The following is a 16,938-nucleotide window of genomic DNA, read 5'->3' on the forward strand; positions in this document are numbered from 1 at the left end:
TTTCTTCAAAAATCTTTGAGCGTTTGATTGAGCCTGCCTGGAGAGCTAGATGGACGGGTTTGCACCTTTGGGACGACTCCATTGGTTCTGGTTGGTGTACACATTACATGCTATAGTGTAGCTAATGTTGGGTAAATCTGTTTGGTGTAAACATCACATACTATAAGGTAGCTAATGTACAGTAAATCTGGTTGGTGTACACATGACATGCTATAAGGCCACTTTGTGATCATGAAACCTTGATGTGTGACACTACAGATCACTACAGATCCCTCTCTCAAAACATCAAACTTTCTTCCACCTCCCTCCTTTATTTTTTGTTTCTGAACTGCCATGTTTACTACCCAGTACCACAAATTAAATATTTAGGCTCATTTGCTCTCCCCAAGAAATTCTACCATCTTGGGCTTCATGAATATAAATTAAAGTCTGAATTCAACAGGAGCGAAGGATTTTCCTAATGCATAAGACACGACGCCATGAAGATTCTTCACCTCCATTAGCCTCCTGTAATAGTTGTTTTTAATTATTTTGGGACTGAAATTTTTATAAAATACATTTCATAAACGTTTTGACCACATGGCATATGTCTCTCTTATCAGAGGAGGCCTTTCTTAATGAAATAAATAAATCCTAATTTCCTCAACTCATCACACTGTAATATGACTGCTGGGCCCAGGAGAGACCTCGTGGGAGAGACACTAACTTCTTAGCTGCAGTGCAGGGGGAAAGCACCGCCGCACCGAGCAGAGCACCACCGCACTTATTCCTCCTGAATTTAATGTGAGGTGGTTGAACAGTGTCTAGGGAGTGAGGGGAGCGAGGCAAGGCCCTGGCCCTAGAAGGAGGCTACTCTGAGTTTATCACTCTATAACAGGGTCTCCAGGGGTGCATCTCTCTCATAGGTCTTTAGCTCTTACTCTGTCTCTCAGCTCGGGGCTTGGGGCCTGTAGCTGTGTGTGGGTGATGTTGTGTTGCAAGTTACTATTAAACTTTCAGCAGTTGGTGTATATGGGATAATATAACAGGGAAATAATTGTAGGTGTATGTCTGGAGAAACATCCATGTTGAACATATGGGAAACACATCCATATTTCACTCAGTAACAGGCCTACAGTGATTGAGTTGTGCACCACATGCTAGACCAACTTTTACAACCATGCATAGCAATACAAAACACATAGATTTTTCATTCCATGGCTTAAAGTGAAAATCAATGCAACTCATAACAGTGATGTATACAAAGTCATCCATTTGGGCTCCTACAGGCCCATGAACATGATATACAAAAAGGAGGCCATTTTGGCTTTTGGCCCAGTCCTACCTCATCCAGATGTACCAGGAAGGTGACGTTGGTGTGCAGGTCGGCGGTAAGCTTGCCCTCTCTGGTGGAGAGAGAAAGGCCTTTTGGAGCCCTGTTGGGACACATCTGCTTCCTGGGTGTGTACATGTCCTTGACTCCTTTGATGCAGTTGTTGGACACCACTTTTCGGTACCTTAAGAAGATAACATATGAATGAGTTAGTTAGTACATGTTTAGTATGGTTTACTGAGGTTATGGGTTCATGACACTACTAGTTAACAAGGCTAAGGTATCGGTCATGTTCATCAATGAGGCTTGACAAGAAATTGCAAAATTTTTATTTTTAACCTCAAAGTGATTGTGGAAGTGACAGAGCTAGTGAAAAAGACTTGCTATTCTTTGACTAAACTTAAAAATGCTTAGTAATTACTAAACAAAACATGACTTTTAACCCTGAAAATTAATATGTGACAGAAGACGTAGTAGTTGTCAGTCACATTGACAAAACTCCAACATGCTTACTAACTCCAGATAAAACCTGACTTTTGACCTTGGGGAAGCGAATGCATGAATGAAGGATGTACCATTCTCCTCAGACCTTATCCATCCTGAGACGTGCTAATCTGTGTCCTAGGATTCCTGAAAGTACTTAATAGCTCTCAGAAGTGCACAATCTCACTCAGTATAGATCTACTGTCTGGTGAATGACTCAGGTCAAAATAGCCAATATCACTATTCACACTAGGAGCCGTGCCAGAGGGTGTGACTCCCTGACAGTGTTTCATTACAGTGGGAAGATGGGAAGATGACAAAGCATTGGCTAACCTATACAGAGAGATACTGTAGACACTGTAAGTTTTAATGTGTTTTTGTACTTCTCTTTTGAAATGTGAGATACCTATTCAGGCTTTTTAACATGGATCATATTATAACCATCATAATGTTTTACAAAATGAAATGGGGAAAACATTCAAGGAAAAATATTTGACCTTTCATTGAGCAGAAATATACAGAAGGGTTACCTTCACTTAGAATAGACAACATAGAAACTCTACAAAATAGTGTCCTTATGTGCATCTCACCCTGTGCTGTTGAGGTAGTTCTTTCCTTGGCTGCAGCTCCTTGATACAACAGCTGGATTGAACCAGAACGCTGGTAGACAGTTCCCTTCTCTACGCCGTTCATAGCCATAATCACTATAACAAATCACATACAGAATGTGATCAACATCAACACTTTAACTCTACCTACTGTATATCAATCAAATGTATTTATAAAGCGCTTCTTACATCAGCTGATGTCATAATGTGCTGTACAGAAACCCATCCTAAAACCCCAAACAGCAAGCAATGCAGGTGTAGAAGCACGGTGGCTAGGAAAAACTCCCTAGAAAGGCTGAAACCTAGGAAGAAACCTAGAGAGGAACCAGGCTACGAGGGGTGGCCAGTCCTCTTCTGGCTGTGCCGGGTGGAGATTCTAACAGAACATGGCCAAGATGTTCAAATGTTCATAGATGAAAGCAGGGTCAGATAATAATAATCACAGTGGTTGTAGAGGGTGCAACAGGTTAGCACCTCAGGAATAAATGTCAGTTGGCTTTTCATATATGTACATATCTACCTCAATTACCTCATACATCTGCACATCAACTTGGTACTGGTACCCCGTGTATATAGCCAAGTTATCGTTACTCATTGTGTATTTATTATTCTTAAAAAAAAAAAATTCTCTCTGCATTGTTGGAAAGGGCCCGTATGTAAGCATTTTATTGTTAGTCTACACCTGCTGTTTACGAAGCATGTGATAAGTACAATTTGATTTGATTTTGATCCAATGGACATACAGTATTACTGTGTTATGTTACAGCTTCTTTTTCCTATCCCCTCAGCACGATACATATAATAGATATTTTTTGCATTGCAACGCATAATTATTATATATTGATTGGGCTGCGGTTGACAAATGCTCCAGATCAGCAGAGGTAGGAAGACTGAGCCCTGGGGGACTCCATGTCAACACAGGCAGCCAGGTCAGGGTTGGCTGACTTCCAACGGCTGATGTTAGCTACCTCCCAATCACAAAGTGATTAACATCGGGCAAAGCAGGTTAGGCAAGTGCCCATTCTAATAATGACGCTGTCATTGATTTATCAATTAATTACCTAGCCAGAACTAATAGGATGCAACAAAGCCTGAGGTCCGTCTAGGACTCCCTATGGCCTGGTCTGGCCTCAGTGTGATTAGGAACCTCCCCCAATTTATTGACAGGCTGTCAAGTGAAGTTATGGTGTTACGGTTGGTTGGGATAATAGTTACAGTGAGGGAGAAAAGTATTTGATCCCCTGCTGATTTTGTACGTTTGCCCACTGACAAAGAAATTATCTGTCTATAATTTTAATGGTAGGTTAATTTGAACAGTGAGAGACAGAATAACAACAAAACAATCCAGAACAACCCATGTCAAAAATGTTATAAATTGATTTGCATTTTAATGAGGGAAATAAGTATTTGACCCCTCTGCAAAACATGACTTAGCACTTGGTGGCAAAACACTTGTTGGCAATCAGAGGTCAGACGTTTCTTGTAGTTGGCCACCAGGTTTGCACACATCTCAGGAGGGATGGCTGAGGGAAGGAGGTTCTCACCCAAGATTTGACGGTACATGGCCCCGTCCATCATTCCTTTGATGCGGTGAAGTTGTCCTGTCCCCTGAGCAGAAAAACACCCCCAAAGCATAATGTTTCCAGCTCCATGTTTGACGGTGGGGATGGTGTTCTTGGGGTCATAGGCAGCATTCCGCCTCCTCCAAACACAGCGAGTTGAGTTGATGCCAAAGAGCTCCATTTTGGTCTCATCTGACCACAACACTTTCACCCAGTTGTCCTCTAAATCATTCAGATGTTCATTGGCAAACTTCAGACGGGCATGTATATGTGCTTTCTTGAGCAGGGGGACCTTGTGGCCGCTGCAGGATTTCAGTCCTTCACGGCGTAGTGTGTTACCAATTGTTTTCATAGTGGCTATGGTCCCAGCTGCCTTGAGATCATTGACAAGATCCTCCCGTATAGTTCTGGGCTGATTCCTCACCATTCTCATGATCATTGCAACTCCACGAGGTGAGATCTTGCATGGAGCCCCAGGCCGAGGGAGATTGACAGTTCTTTTGTGTTTCTTCCATTTGTGAATAATCGCACCAACTGTTATCACCTTCTCACCAAGCTGCTTGGCGATGGTCTTGTAGCCCATTCCAGCCTTGTGTAGGTCTACAATCTTGTCCCTGACATCCTTGGAGAGCTCTTTGGTCTTGGCCATGGTGGAGAGTTTGGAATCTGATTGATTGCTTCTGTGGACAGGTGTCTTTTATACAGGTAACAGGCTGAGATTAAGAGCACTCCCTTTAAGAGTGTGCTCCTAATCTCAGCTCGTTACCTGTATAGAAGACACCTGGGAGCCAGAAATCTTTCTGAATGAGAAGGGGTCAAATACTTATTTCCCTCATTAAAATGCAAATCAATTTATAACATTTTTGACATGCGTTTTTCTGGATTTTTTGTTGTTATTCTGTCTCTCACTGTTCAAATAAACCTACCAGTGGGCAAATGTACAAAATCAGCAGGGGATCAAATACTTTTTTCCCTCACTGTATAAGGGACTAAGTGAGTCCAATGAGGGTACAGTTTCCAGTTAAGGACATTACAGCACCACTGAATCCCAGCTTTGGTAATGCAAAGATCAAATTTCTTTCCAGTAAGTCACAGAAAAGTATGGTGTCCAGTTTAGTACATTATCATTATAGAGACTCCCAGCGTGTTTTGGTCACACATTAATACTAATCTCTCCTCACTTATTATTAATATAATATATCAAGTGTTATATCTATGTATCTACACTGAACAAAATACAAACACAACATATAAAGTGTTGGTCCAATGTTTCATGAGCTGAAATAAAAGATCCCCAGAAATGTTCCATAGGCACAAAAATACTATTTCGCTGTTAGTGAGAATTTCTCCTGCCAAGATAATCCATCCACCTGACAAGTGTGGCATATCAAGAAACTGATTAAACAGCATGATAATTACACAGGTGCACCTTGTGATGTAGACAATGAAAGTACACTCTAAAATGTGCAGTTTTGTAAGACAACACAATGCCACAGATGTCTCAAGTTTTGAGGTTTAGTGCATTTGGCATGCTGACTGCAGGAAAGTTCACCAGATCTTTTGTCAGAGAATTTAATATTTGTTTCTCTAGAATAAGCCACCTCCAATGTAGTTTTAGAGAATTTGGCAGTATGCCCAACTGGCCTCACAACCGCAGACCACATGTATGTGTCACGACTTCCGCCGAAGTCGGTCCCTCTCCTTGTTCGGGCGATCCACTTTTCATTTTCCATTTGTTTTGTCTTTGTTTTACACACCTGATTTCAATCCCACAATTACTGTTTCATTAGTTAACCCTCTGTTCCCCCATGGGTTTTTGTGAGTGATTGTTTATTGTATTTTCTGTTTGTCATGGTGTGCGTGTATTTGTTACTTTGTATATTTGACATTTTGAGTAAAAGTACGTTGATTACTCATATCTGCTATCCTGCGCCTGACTCTCTACACCAGCCACACATAGGACCCATTAGAGTATGTCGTTGTGTGGGCAAGCGGTTTGCTGTCAACTTTGTGGACATTGCGCCCAATGGTAGCTGGACTGTTATGGTATGGGCAGGCATAAGCTAGAGACAACAAACACAAGTGCATTTTATCGGTGGCAGTTTGAATGCACAGAAATACCGTGATGAGATCCTGAGGCCCACTCTGAGGGCAATTTATTTTAAGGTATCTGTGACCAACAGATGCGTCATGTGAAACCTATAGATTAGGGCCTAATGAATTGATTTCAATTGACTGATTTCCTCATATGAAGTTAAACTCAGTTAATTATTTGAAATTGTTGCATGTTGCGTTCATATTTTTGTTCAGTATTTAACCTCTGATTTCAGTCCAGTCACTGTCCCACTTTGGAATCAACCCCTGGACCTTTTGTTCACAGCACAACAGAACAACAGGCCGGTGCATTGTCACCTTGTTACGCAATACGCAATCAGTAAACATTTCAGCCCTTGACTTTTGTGTACACTTCAAAGTCAATAAAAAGTGTTATTGTTATTCACTCTGAAAGTTGACGTTTCTTAAGGAGATTGCTTTTTAATTTTTTGCATTTCGCTGTCTCTATCACCAGCTGTAGAGATATAGAGCGAGAGAGAAAGAGAGAGAGAGAGAGCGAGAGAGAGAGCGAGAGACATGCAATGTGGTCAGGAAGTTTGTGAAATGTATCATATAATAATTTAATACCCAAAATAATTAAAAACAACTATCACAGGAGATGAATGGATTCTAATTAAAACTCATACAGTTTGACCTGACACCACTGGCATTTACATACAAATGTATCATTTCTTTTCTCTTCTCTGCAACCTACAGTCCTACTAACACCCCTCATCTTCTCTACTTTATAATAAACATAGCAAAACGAGCTCAGCCAGAGAGACAGACGTTAGGAGCAAATTATTCCCCAAAATATCTGATAATTGGAGCGCTGACACTGAAAATGAACCAAATTAATGGGATCCTGAAATAGTGTATTAAATCCAAAATTGACTTAAATGGGAAACATACACAAAGCATCAAACAAAATGTCTCTCTCTTTTATGGACAATGAATCTTCTGTTGATCTACTCATGTTTAGATTTCTGATAAAAGGACATGATTTCATGAGTTCTACTTTACTGCAATTGTGAGTTATTATACTAGTATACTATAATTACCATTCAAAGTCGTGGGCCCGACAGATACACGACTCAGCAGAGAGGACTTTGGCATAGTCTTTTCCCAGCATGCAATAGTTTCCTGGTCTGCGTTTCATATAGATCTGTTTCTGGCCCATCACACACGGCTCGCCCTGTGAAACACATACAGGATATTAATCCATATAGTGAACGCACATGGGATTACAGTATGTCATTTTCAAATGTCAAATTAACATAAAGCAGCAAGTTAAACCATACTTATGTTAACCTATTGAGCTTATTGGAACTACCCAAACACTGTAAGTACACTGCATCTACCGTGTAAAAACATTGGTACACGGAGGAAAATGGGGGGGGGGTCATGGGAATGGTCATTTTTTTATATCAGTCAGGGGGAGGGTTTCTTATTTTTTTATTTTGGCCAGGGGAGGGTCAGGTAATTTGTAATTCATTAAATGTCAAATTGCTCAGGTTCTGAGAATTAGTGTCGATGTGTGCCCGATGATGCCCCTCATCCCTTATTCTCTGCTTGGCGCGCAATATCAAGTGTCACTACTGTGGTCTCAATAAAATGATCCACAGACTATACTATATGCTATAAGCCTAGGCTATATGAAGAGTATGCTAGGAGAAGCACAGGGCAAAGTTATATTTCTTAGAAAATGTACTTCCCTCCTGAGTTTTTGAGCTGCTGGGATGATGTATATAAAACTAGTTTACACTGCATTACACACTGCAATGGCTAGACGTTCCCAATCATTAGACCCGGCTAGCCCTGCTCTTGCTGATGTAAACACTTTTGTGCTGCCTAACAAATGACTGTGCTGTGTACGGTGGCACTTCAGGAGGCGAGTCAAAGACTTATTCCGTATTTTTTTATTATATTTGTCCAAAAAAGTATATATCTGTGCGTGCAGACTAGGCCTCCTGATGCCCTGTTCAGTTTGAGAGGGAGAGAACGAAGATGAAAAGGAAGACCCGAGGTGAACTTGCTACAGATAGATTTGATTTTAATAAAAACAATATGTTTTATTGCCCACAATGAAGCTATTTATCAGAGTGTTTGACCTCACAATAAGCCATATTCAAGTAATTTACATAACTTTCATTACTATGAAGCAGCAGCAGTTTAATTTGACTTTAGGCTACTAACAACAAGAGGGCTTTGTGTTGGAGTCTATTTCTTCCTATTCAAGAAATAAGAGGTAGGCCTACCTGTTTGACAGATGAAATTATAGTCTACTATCCATAGACTTTGTCAGCCATTTCCTTCAGTCACCATGCACTCCTTAAATATCTCAGTGTCAGTGAAGAGCTTGGTGTGTTAAGTTAAAACCAGGGCTCGAATTGAGGAGGCATGTGAGGGTATTGTGGCTTTTGTTAAAGAACATGGCTAAAAGCATAGGCCTACCCCCTAGTTAGCTTGTTACTTTGGAAATAAAAGTGTATGGACCTGATTATATTAAGTGATATTTAAGGACACTTTAATCCGCAATTCTTTGTGCTAGAAACAAGCTGTAAACTGCCGGGGAAAGAAGAGACTCCAATGCATATGGGATATCTTTGGTTTGTCTCTATGACATGCAGAGGCTGCTACCTTCTATAGCCGTGGAGACAAAAAATGTACTTTCTTTGAGAAGTAATGTGTGATTCTGTCTATCAATTGACGTTCAACATTTCAACAGGCTACTAAACAACATACTAACTCTAAATTCAGTCAGGAGCAAGCCAAGTAGCCTAAGAAGGAACAAAAATGTATTATTGTTATTTCCAGGTTATAGCCATTTAAGAAATCCATTGAGAAACATTTGTGACATGCTACAGGCTGGCAGGGGCGCTCAGCATTTTAACAACACATCAACAACAGCACTTCAACAACATGCCTATATAGTACATTTCGCATTTAGGCTGTATAAAATGAAATAAAATAAATTATTTCAAATTAAATAGAAACACGAGTTTGGCTAGTCTATGGCTTGAGGATCATGTGGTGAGCTACAGTATGCATGCCTAGTTTGTTAATTTAGTCTAGCAGATGCTCTCATACTCCCATGCCCTAATCACAGTCTACACAAATCTTATTTTGCAGCAACAATATCTGTCACGCCCTGATCTGTTTCACCTGTCATTGTGCTTGTCTCTACCCCCTCCAGGTGTTGCCCATCTTCCCCACTTATCCTCTGTGTATTTATACCTGTGTTTTCTGTCTGTCTGTGCCAGTCTGTCTTGTTTGTTAAAGCCTACCAGCATTTTGTCTCAGCTCCTGTTATTCCCTAGTCTCTCTTTTTCTCATCCTCCTGGTATTTGACCCTTGCCTGTCCTGACCCTGTACCTGCTCGCCTGACCACTCTGCCTGGTCCTGACCCTGAACTTGCCCGCTGTCCTGCACCTTGGCCTCTACTCTGGATTATCGACCCCTGCCTGCCTTGACCTGTCGTCTGCCTGCCCTTGTTGTTACAATAAACATTGTTACTTCACACAGTCTGCACTTGGGTCTTACCTTGATTCCTGATAATATCATGGAATAAAATAGAAAATTATTGTTTCCCAAAATATATATATATTTTTTTGCTGTGTTAAACAACTAATGGCTTTTTCTCAAATTGATTGATGATCAGATACTTCAGTTGTAACTGGTTCTGTTGTGCTCACTTTTTACAGTTGATAGACAACTTTAGCACTGTTGCAGACAGACTATCCTCTATTTTTTAACAATAGCCTGTAGAGAAATCAAAACGTCTCTGGTGCGCTCATTCGTTGTCATGCTCTATTTTACTATTAAAAAAGACCTTAGTCATCTCCAGTCATGTAAAATTATGTAGAATTGCATGAAATGTGTTAACCTCTTATAGTAAAAGGCTTTTTTTGGGGAAAGCAAATAAGTTGATAGATTAATTCAGTGCTTTTCTTAACTTAATTGATATATTTTCACCCCTACCCTTGTCCGCGGTAGTCTTTGAACCCACAAACTTCTAGTTACTTTGCCATCTAATAAAATTAAGAACGGTTTCTAAAACTGAAATACAAAGGGTCTGGTCTGTCCTAGGAGTGAGTGAAAATGGTAGGCATGTTCTCTGCTATCCACTTTATGTTTTAATTATTATTTTGGGTATAGGGGAGGGTCACTTTTTTATTTTTACCGTTAAGGGAGGGTTGGGTAAAAATATATTTTACTGAAGGAAGGGCCATCCATTTTCATTTCAGAGGTCCGATTTTCTCCAGGCATCGTCATTATAAATAATGTACAGTCCCTAACTGCCATGTAAATACATTGTTATTAGATAATAAGGACACATATTGATAAGTTGGACCGACTTCCTGTTTAAGAGGTCTTGCCTTGTTGTGAAGGTGCCACGTCTGATAGTCTCCTTCTGTACATTTCCTGTTGAAGATGGACTTGTAGTCTATCTTGATAAGCTGCCACTCGGACCTATGGCTGAAATGTCCAAAAAACCTTGAGAAACCAAAGGATGGATACACAAGTTAATATAACTCGACAAGGGTTTTCAGAGCTACAAGTTTTCACCAATTACGTTAAGTCTATGAGTAATTACATTTTCCTAGTTTAATATGTCAATCAAATGGGGAATTCAGTCCTAAGCTAACAAACTGACAACCCTTATGAATCAAATATTTTCTCCCATTTAAACGTCTGTTAATAAAGACGAGACATTAGCATTCGTTGAATTCAAATTCCTCCCCATCCCCTCATATCTTCCCTCCAAGAGGAACAGGGTTCCCAAGAGAACGAGATGGAGAGACAAATTATGTCATCCATCTCATCCCTCCATCCCCTTCCCTTTCACCAAAAGGAACAGAATCCCAAAACAATGGAAGACAGAAAGATTAAACACGTCATCCCTCTTTTTCTCCATCTCCCTAAGACTTCCTACGGAGGACAAAATAATGTCATCCCCCGTCTATAGATCATTCATCACTGCACGTCATCCCTCGATTACTCTATTGTCCCGACTCACGTCATGATCTGGTTCTCTGTCCCGGCCTCCACCAGCATCCCGTCCACGAACAGAGGCACCAAGGAGAAGCTGTGTCTGGTCCACTGACGCCCCTCATCAAAACTGATTCTGTAACAGAGTCACAACACAATAACACATTGAATGAATCCCAAATGGCACCCAGGGCCTATAGGGCTATGGTCTAAAGTACAGAAGCCTACTAGGAAAAAGGGTGTCATTTGGGATGCAACCATTCACATCTCAGACTGGCAGTAACAACAAGGCCCATATTCATCATTCTGACTTGGAGTGCTGATCTAGGATCAATTTTACCTTTTAGATCATAAGGAATGAAATTATACGGACCGGTGGGATCTGATCCTGGATCAGCATTGCTACTCTGAATACGAGCCCTGATGCTCTCATTTACAGTGAGTCAACTGGGTTCATGGAAGATCAGTTGAGTGAATAGTCTCCATAGACAGTCAGTCGCTGAATCTCAGGTTGGGTCTAATTGACTACAGTTAATACTCGTTCTGCTGAGTAGAAGAAGAATAAAACAACAGAACTGTGTTCGACTATCAAAGCGTGGAGACATAACAACTTGAAGGGAAAACAACAACGTCATAGGTCTTGAGTTTACTTAGTCTACAGTGAAGTGATGTAGAAGAAAAAACACAACACACAAAACAAACCAGAATACAACTGTTTCATGTTCTAATGACTACAAAACAGGGGCAGAGAGGTGTGGGAAGACAAATTAAAAAAAGAAAAAGAGATTGGCCAACTTTCATCCTCCGGGCCTGTTCTCTATTGATTCTGACATCTCATTAACATCACTTCAGACGTGAAAACACTGGAGTACTGTGTGTGACAAGGTTGGGAACAACACTCAACAATGCACAGTCTTGCTCTAGGATGCAAGAAGCAGCAGCCCCCTTGTTGCAGCTTCTATCCAAACCTCCGTCAGTCAGCATGCCTTCATCTGGCTATAAACTCAGACAACAGACAAAGCATTGATACGCATCTATTAGGAGGATACCAGAGTCAGGAAATGTTTACTGTTACACTAGCTGGGAGGAGAGCGAGAGGACAGAGAGAGAGAGAGACAATTGGTTCCTACAGCGCTTGCCTGGGTTCAAATAGCATTTGTTATCTTTCAAATACTTTAGCTGCCTGTTACCTGGCCTAATGGATCCAATGGAAATGGCCCAAAAGTGCAAACCCCACCCATCTGCCACTCTAGACAATTAAATGTCTCAATTAAATGCTGAAAGAAAACAATACTATTTAAAACCTGGTTTGATATGAGGGCTTCTACTGTGTTCCTTTCCTCCACTAGTGCACTTAAGTCATCTCGGAGACACAACCAGGAAGGAAGGAATTCTCCACACCTTGGTGCTAAAGGTAATTTCTAAATGTTTTTCTAAAGTGATATAAGAAGAAGAGAGATGTGGTTTCAGTTGTGTTGGTCTTCACTGAGGCAAAACGTGGGTGCTCCAATTTATAATAGGATGGTCAGTGTTAAAATTACTAAAAGGGGGACTTGGTGAAGAAAAACACTTTCCCCCAATTTAGATTTTTGACAACATGTTTGTATCTTTATTGCATATGTTTGTGCTTTGCAAGTTGTTCCAACCTTGAATACTGCCTTTTATCATATATAAAGTAACATTAAAAAAGTTTTCTTGACATCAATAGAAGTACTAACATGTTACAGCAACCAGTTTACAGAGATACAAACAATGATTTATGTTTAAACCTACTGTAAATGTCTGGTGGGGACAGTAGGTTGTTTTACAGCGACAAGGGCCCCTCCTTTATCCAGAAACCAGACGTTGTGCTCCTCCTCGAATATCTGAAAGAGGACACACAGGCAATTCAATATAATATATGATTTACATACAGTTACCTTGTACACATCTAGCTGAATACTGAGTCTCAAAACACCTCATGATCAAAAGGCAGAGACAGCAGTCCAAAATACTTATTCTCCAAACTACAATACTCAAATATATTATTAGAATGCCTTAGATTTTACCCCCAAATTCAGCCAAAACTCACCTGTCGCCAGTTGTTACCAGCATCAGATGAGATGAACATTCCAACGTTATTGTAGGACAGCTCAGACCCAATATTCCCTGTGATAAAAATGCAACAAAGCATTAGTTAAATATTCAAATGATGCTGAAAAGATGAAGATGGTGTAAATTACAATGAAGAATAGATGCAGAGAAGAGAAGAACAACCATTCATGCTTGGATGGATATGGCTCAGTTTTTCTTAAGCAATGATGTAACATTTTCCTCTCTGAGTGTATCTCTCCACTTTGTTGATGCCTTGTGAAATCCCCCAACCACTGTTCAGTGTCAGGCGTGGGTTTTGAGCTGCATCGTGTTTGTCAGGGTCACCAAACATAATATGTTGTGTCCTCATTCTGCACTGGCCCACTAAAATAAACCGGTGACTTTGCATCACCAAAATGTGAGTAAGGACAACATCAGAAGTGTTATAGTGTGTCTCTGGACAGATTCAGTACATTTATACAGGCTCCCAGTGGCTTAGGGATCTCACAGATCCAGTAAGAGATTAGAGGATAGGAGGAGGGGACAAACTATTGTTTTGGTGACAGAGAAAATATTGTTTGACGACAGAGATGAAGAAAGCAGATTAATGGATTTAGGCCATTTTTGTTGTTTTTGCTAAGATACAATATTTTCCACACAGTTGAATATGAGTTGTTTATAGCAGGACTTGCAGATCCCTATCAGTAATGTTAGGGATTGGATAATCATAATAATATTCATAGTCAAATGGAATTTCATAACTGACCTGGAAAAGATAGACAGCTATTCTCCTTTTGTACCATTACCTAAATTGAACAGATTTTTTCTCTATTCAGCCAAATACATGTTCACTTAAGTGGACAATAGGGAAATCTAATCTAATGTTATCTATCAAATGTTCATTCTGTATTCTCTCACCTGTGGCCACTATGATTCCTGGTGCTGAGGCCTTGGTTGATATGCTGCCTGACAGGTAGGGGTTTTCAGACGTCTGCAGTTGGAGATGGAGCGAACAGAAGGGCTGAGAAATGACAGACAGTCCATTATATTTGACGAAGCCATTATACACTGGTCAATCAAATCCCCAATGTTACATAGAACACTAAAGGGTTGATCTTTAAAGGTGCACAAAGCATATGCTTTTATTTCAAGAGAAGGTCTTTTAGATAAGGAAAAGAAAAGCTGCCAGGCGGTCTTTATTAAGCTTTCATCTCAGAAAGCCTGAAGATAATGCCTAATAGAATCTTTTGAATTCTGAAGTCTTCCAGTGAGTTACATTTACACCAAATGCTAATAACAATGCTAACATAGGCAGTTAACTATACAAAAAACGATATTTTGTTAACAAAACAAAACAGGAATAAAACTAAACACAAGTAAGACAATTCCCACAGCCTCACTCTAAAAAAACGTGCTGCCTCTCCATAGTTTATCTTAATTGTCATTATCAGTCATTAATACAGGGAGGGTTTTTACATAAAATCATCATGTCAAGGGAGACAGAGGGAGACACAGCTGCATGTGAGCACTCACATTTTTCAACATGTTTTTTACAAAAAGATAGATTTGGAGTTAGACAAACATGGATTATTTGTCAGGGACATTTACAGGATGCTACCCTCCACAGCATAACCTTCACTCCAGATTCAGAACTCCAAACCTACAACCTAATTTTTGACAACATTTCCTGGAAGGATTACTACTACCAATGATCCATTTTCCCAAGCTATACAGAGAGTGCCATGGCAAACAAACAGCAGAGACCTGAGGACACCATCCGCCCTGGGACTGAGACAGACCAGATACAACTTCAATTAGCACTGAGGTGTGAAGTGAGTCAAAGCCTTTAAGCCCAACAAATGGCAGGAGTCTCACAGTCTACCCCACCCAAATCCAGAGGCCTTTGAAGCCCCCTCCCACTGTTCAGAGACCATCCACTGACATTTTCTACAAGAAATCTGCCTCCAGAAATAAAAGCTTTTCCATCTTTCCATTTTTGTCATTTAGCAGACACTCTTATCCAGAGCAACTTACAGTAGTGAATGCATACATTTCATTTCATGCATTTTTATTTATTAATTTAATTTTATTTTTTGTACCTGCCCCCCGTGGGAATCGAACCCACAACCCCGGCATTGCACACATCATGCTCTACCAACTGAGCCACAGGGAAGACAAGTGGGTGTGACACATACAAGTGGGTTTCCCAAGTGGGTGTGACACATACTCCCATTGTCTTCCCTGCACTGCTGCACTGCTGCTTGGATTCTACCTGGCAATCTGCTCACTGTCTGCCCTGACCTGTCTCTCCTGTCTGGTACAGGTACCCCCACCACACACGGACTGTTGGGGCGAGTGACTCTGAACTTACAATAGCTAGCCCCAAGTCGTTATATTTTTTTTCTTGTGCATTTTGCTATTTTTCTATTTGCCTCATGACTCCTGCATGCTTTGTTGACTATGAACTTTCTTGTTTGCCCAACCGTGGGACAGACTATGTTTGTTCCCACACTCGGGACTCTGACTCTCTATTGGTTACACAGACTTTTGGCCTCCCATCCTATTCTGACCACCTCTCGCCGGCTTTGAATTCATGTTACCTGATTGAAATTGCTGTACAATATGATCTTGTTGCCATCTAATGCACATTCAAATGTTATAAATCAACACTGCAGAGCTCTCCCTATCCTCTGCCGTGCCTTGATTGTATTACTGCTGATGATATCTGGAAATGTGCATGCCCATGTACTGTTGCTAGCCCCAATTCTGACTTGTGCTCTGATATCTGCTTTACTGATTTCTGCTCTCGTAAAAGCCTGGGTTTTCTGCACATTAACACTAGAATCTAATTACCTAAAATGGTTCAATGGAAAGTGTGGGTTCACAGCTCCAGTCCACATGTGTTGGTCATTACTGAGAAGTGGTTAAGGAAGAGTGTTTTGTATACTGATGTTAATATTTCTGGTTATAAACCATTTTTGGCAAGACAGATCTTCCAAAGGCGGGGGAGTGGATATCTTTACCAGGATCACCTTCAGTGCTCGGTTGTCTCCACCAAGTCTGTCCCCAAACAATTTGATTTGCTGGTTTTAAGCAAAAATGTTGACTGCTATCGTCCTCCATCAGCTCCAGCCTGTACCCTACCTGCCCTAAACTCTCTCCTGGCCCCTTACACTGAGTCTAAATTTGTCCTGCTAGGTGACCTAAACTGGGACATGCTTAAACCACCTGACCAAGTCCTAAAGCAATGGGACGCCGTAAATCTTTCTCAGATTATTACCAATCCCACAAAGTATGACTCCAAATACACAGAAAAGGCTACTCTCGTCGATGTTATCCTCACAAATAAAAACAGGTTCAGCCCCTGGTTCGTCCCTGATCTTGCAGAAATACTCCACCTAAAGAATTACATTTGGCTAAAGGCTCGGCACCCGCATACTCAGGCTGACTGGCTCTTGATCAGGTAAATGAGAAATAAGTGCACTAAGGCCATCCGGAAGGCGAATGTGAATTATTTTAAGGAGCAGTTCTCTCTCTGTGGGTCTATACCCAAGAAGTTCTGGAAAACATTTAAAGACCTGCAGAATAAACCCTCCTCCTCACAGCTGCCTTGTCCCTTATTGTTGATGATGTGGTTGTTACTGACAAGAAGCACATGGCTCTTTAATCACCACTTCATTAAGTCAGGATTTCTATTTGACTCAGCTTTGCCTCCTTGCCCATCCAACATTTCCAAATCTCCCACCCCTTCTAATGTGACAAGCCCCGATTCTCCTCCCTCTTTCTCCCCCACACCACTACAAAGTTTCTCCCT

At 40.8% G+C, this 16,938-nt stretch overlaps 1 protein-coding gene across 2 annotated transcripts in view; it reads right to left on the reverse strand.

Annotated features, from left to right (window-relative positions):
* The window catches only part of LOC115147221 (VPS10 domain-containing receptor SorCS3), a 235,891-nt gene that overhangs the window by 18,717 nt on the left and 200,236 nt on the right, over positions 1–16,938 (reverse strand). For both annotated transcript variants that reach the window (XM_029689328.1, XM_029689327.1), the window contains exons 11-18: positions 14,043–14,145; positions 13,123–13,199; positions 12,825–12,916; positions 11,080–11,187; positions 10,439–10,556; positions 7,121–7,254; positions 2,386–2,499; positions 1,325–1,496 (exon numbers count right to left, since the gene is read on the reverse strand). In XM_029689328.1, coding sequence (XP_029545188.1) covers positions 1,325–1,496; positions 2,386–2,499; positions 7,121–7,254; positions 10,439–10,556; positions 11,080–11,187; positions 12,825–12,916; positions 13,123–13,199; positions 14,043–14,145 — 918 coding nt within the window. The remainder of the gene's footprint in view (positions 1–1,324; positions 1,497–2,385; positions 2,500–7,120; positions 7,255–10,438; positions 10,557–11,079; positions 11,188–12,824; positions 12,917–13,122; positions 13,200–14,042; positions 14,146–16,938) is intronic.

Source organism: Salmo trutta, chromosome 14, assembly GCF_901001165.1.
Source record: "Salmo trutta chromosome 14, fSalTru1.1, whole genome shotgun sequence".
NCBI lineage: Eukaryota > Metazoa > Chordata > Actinopteri > Salmoniformes > Salmonidae > Salmo > Salmo trutta.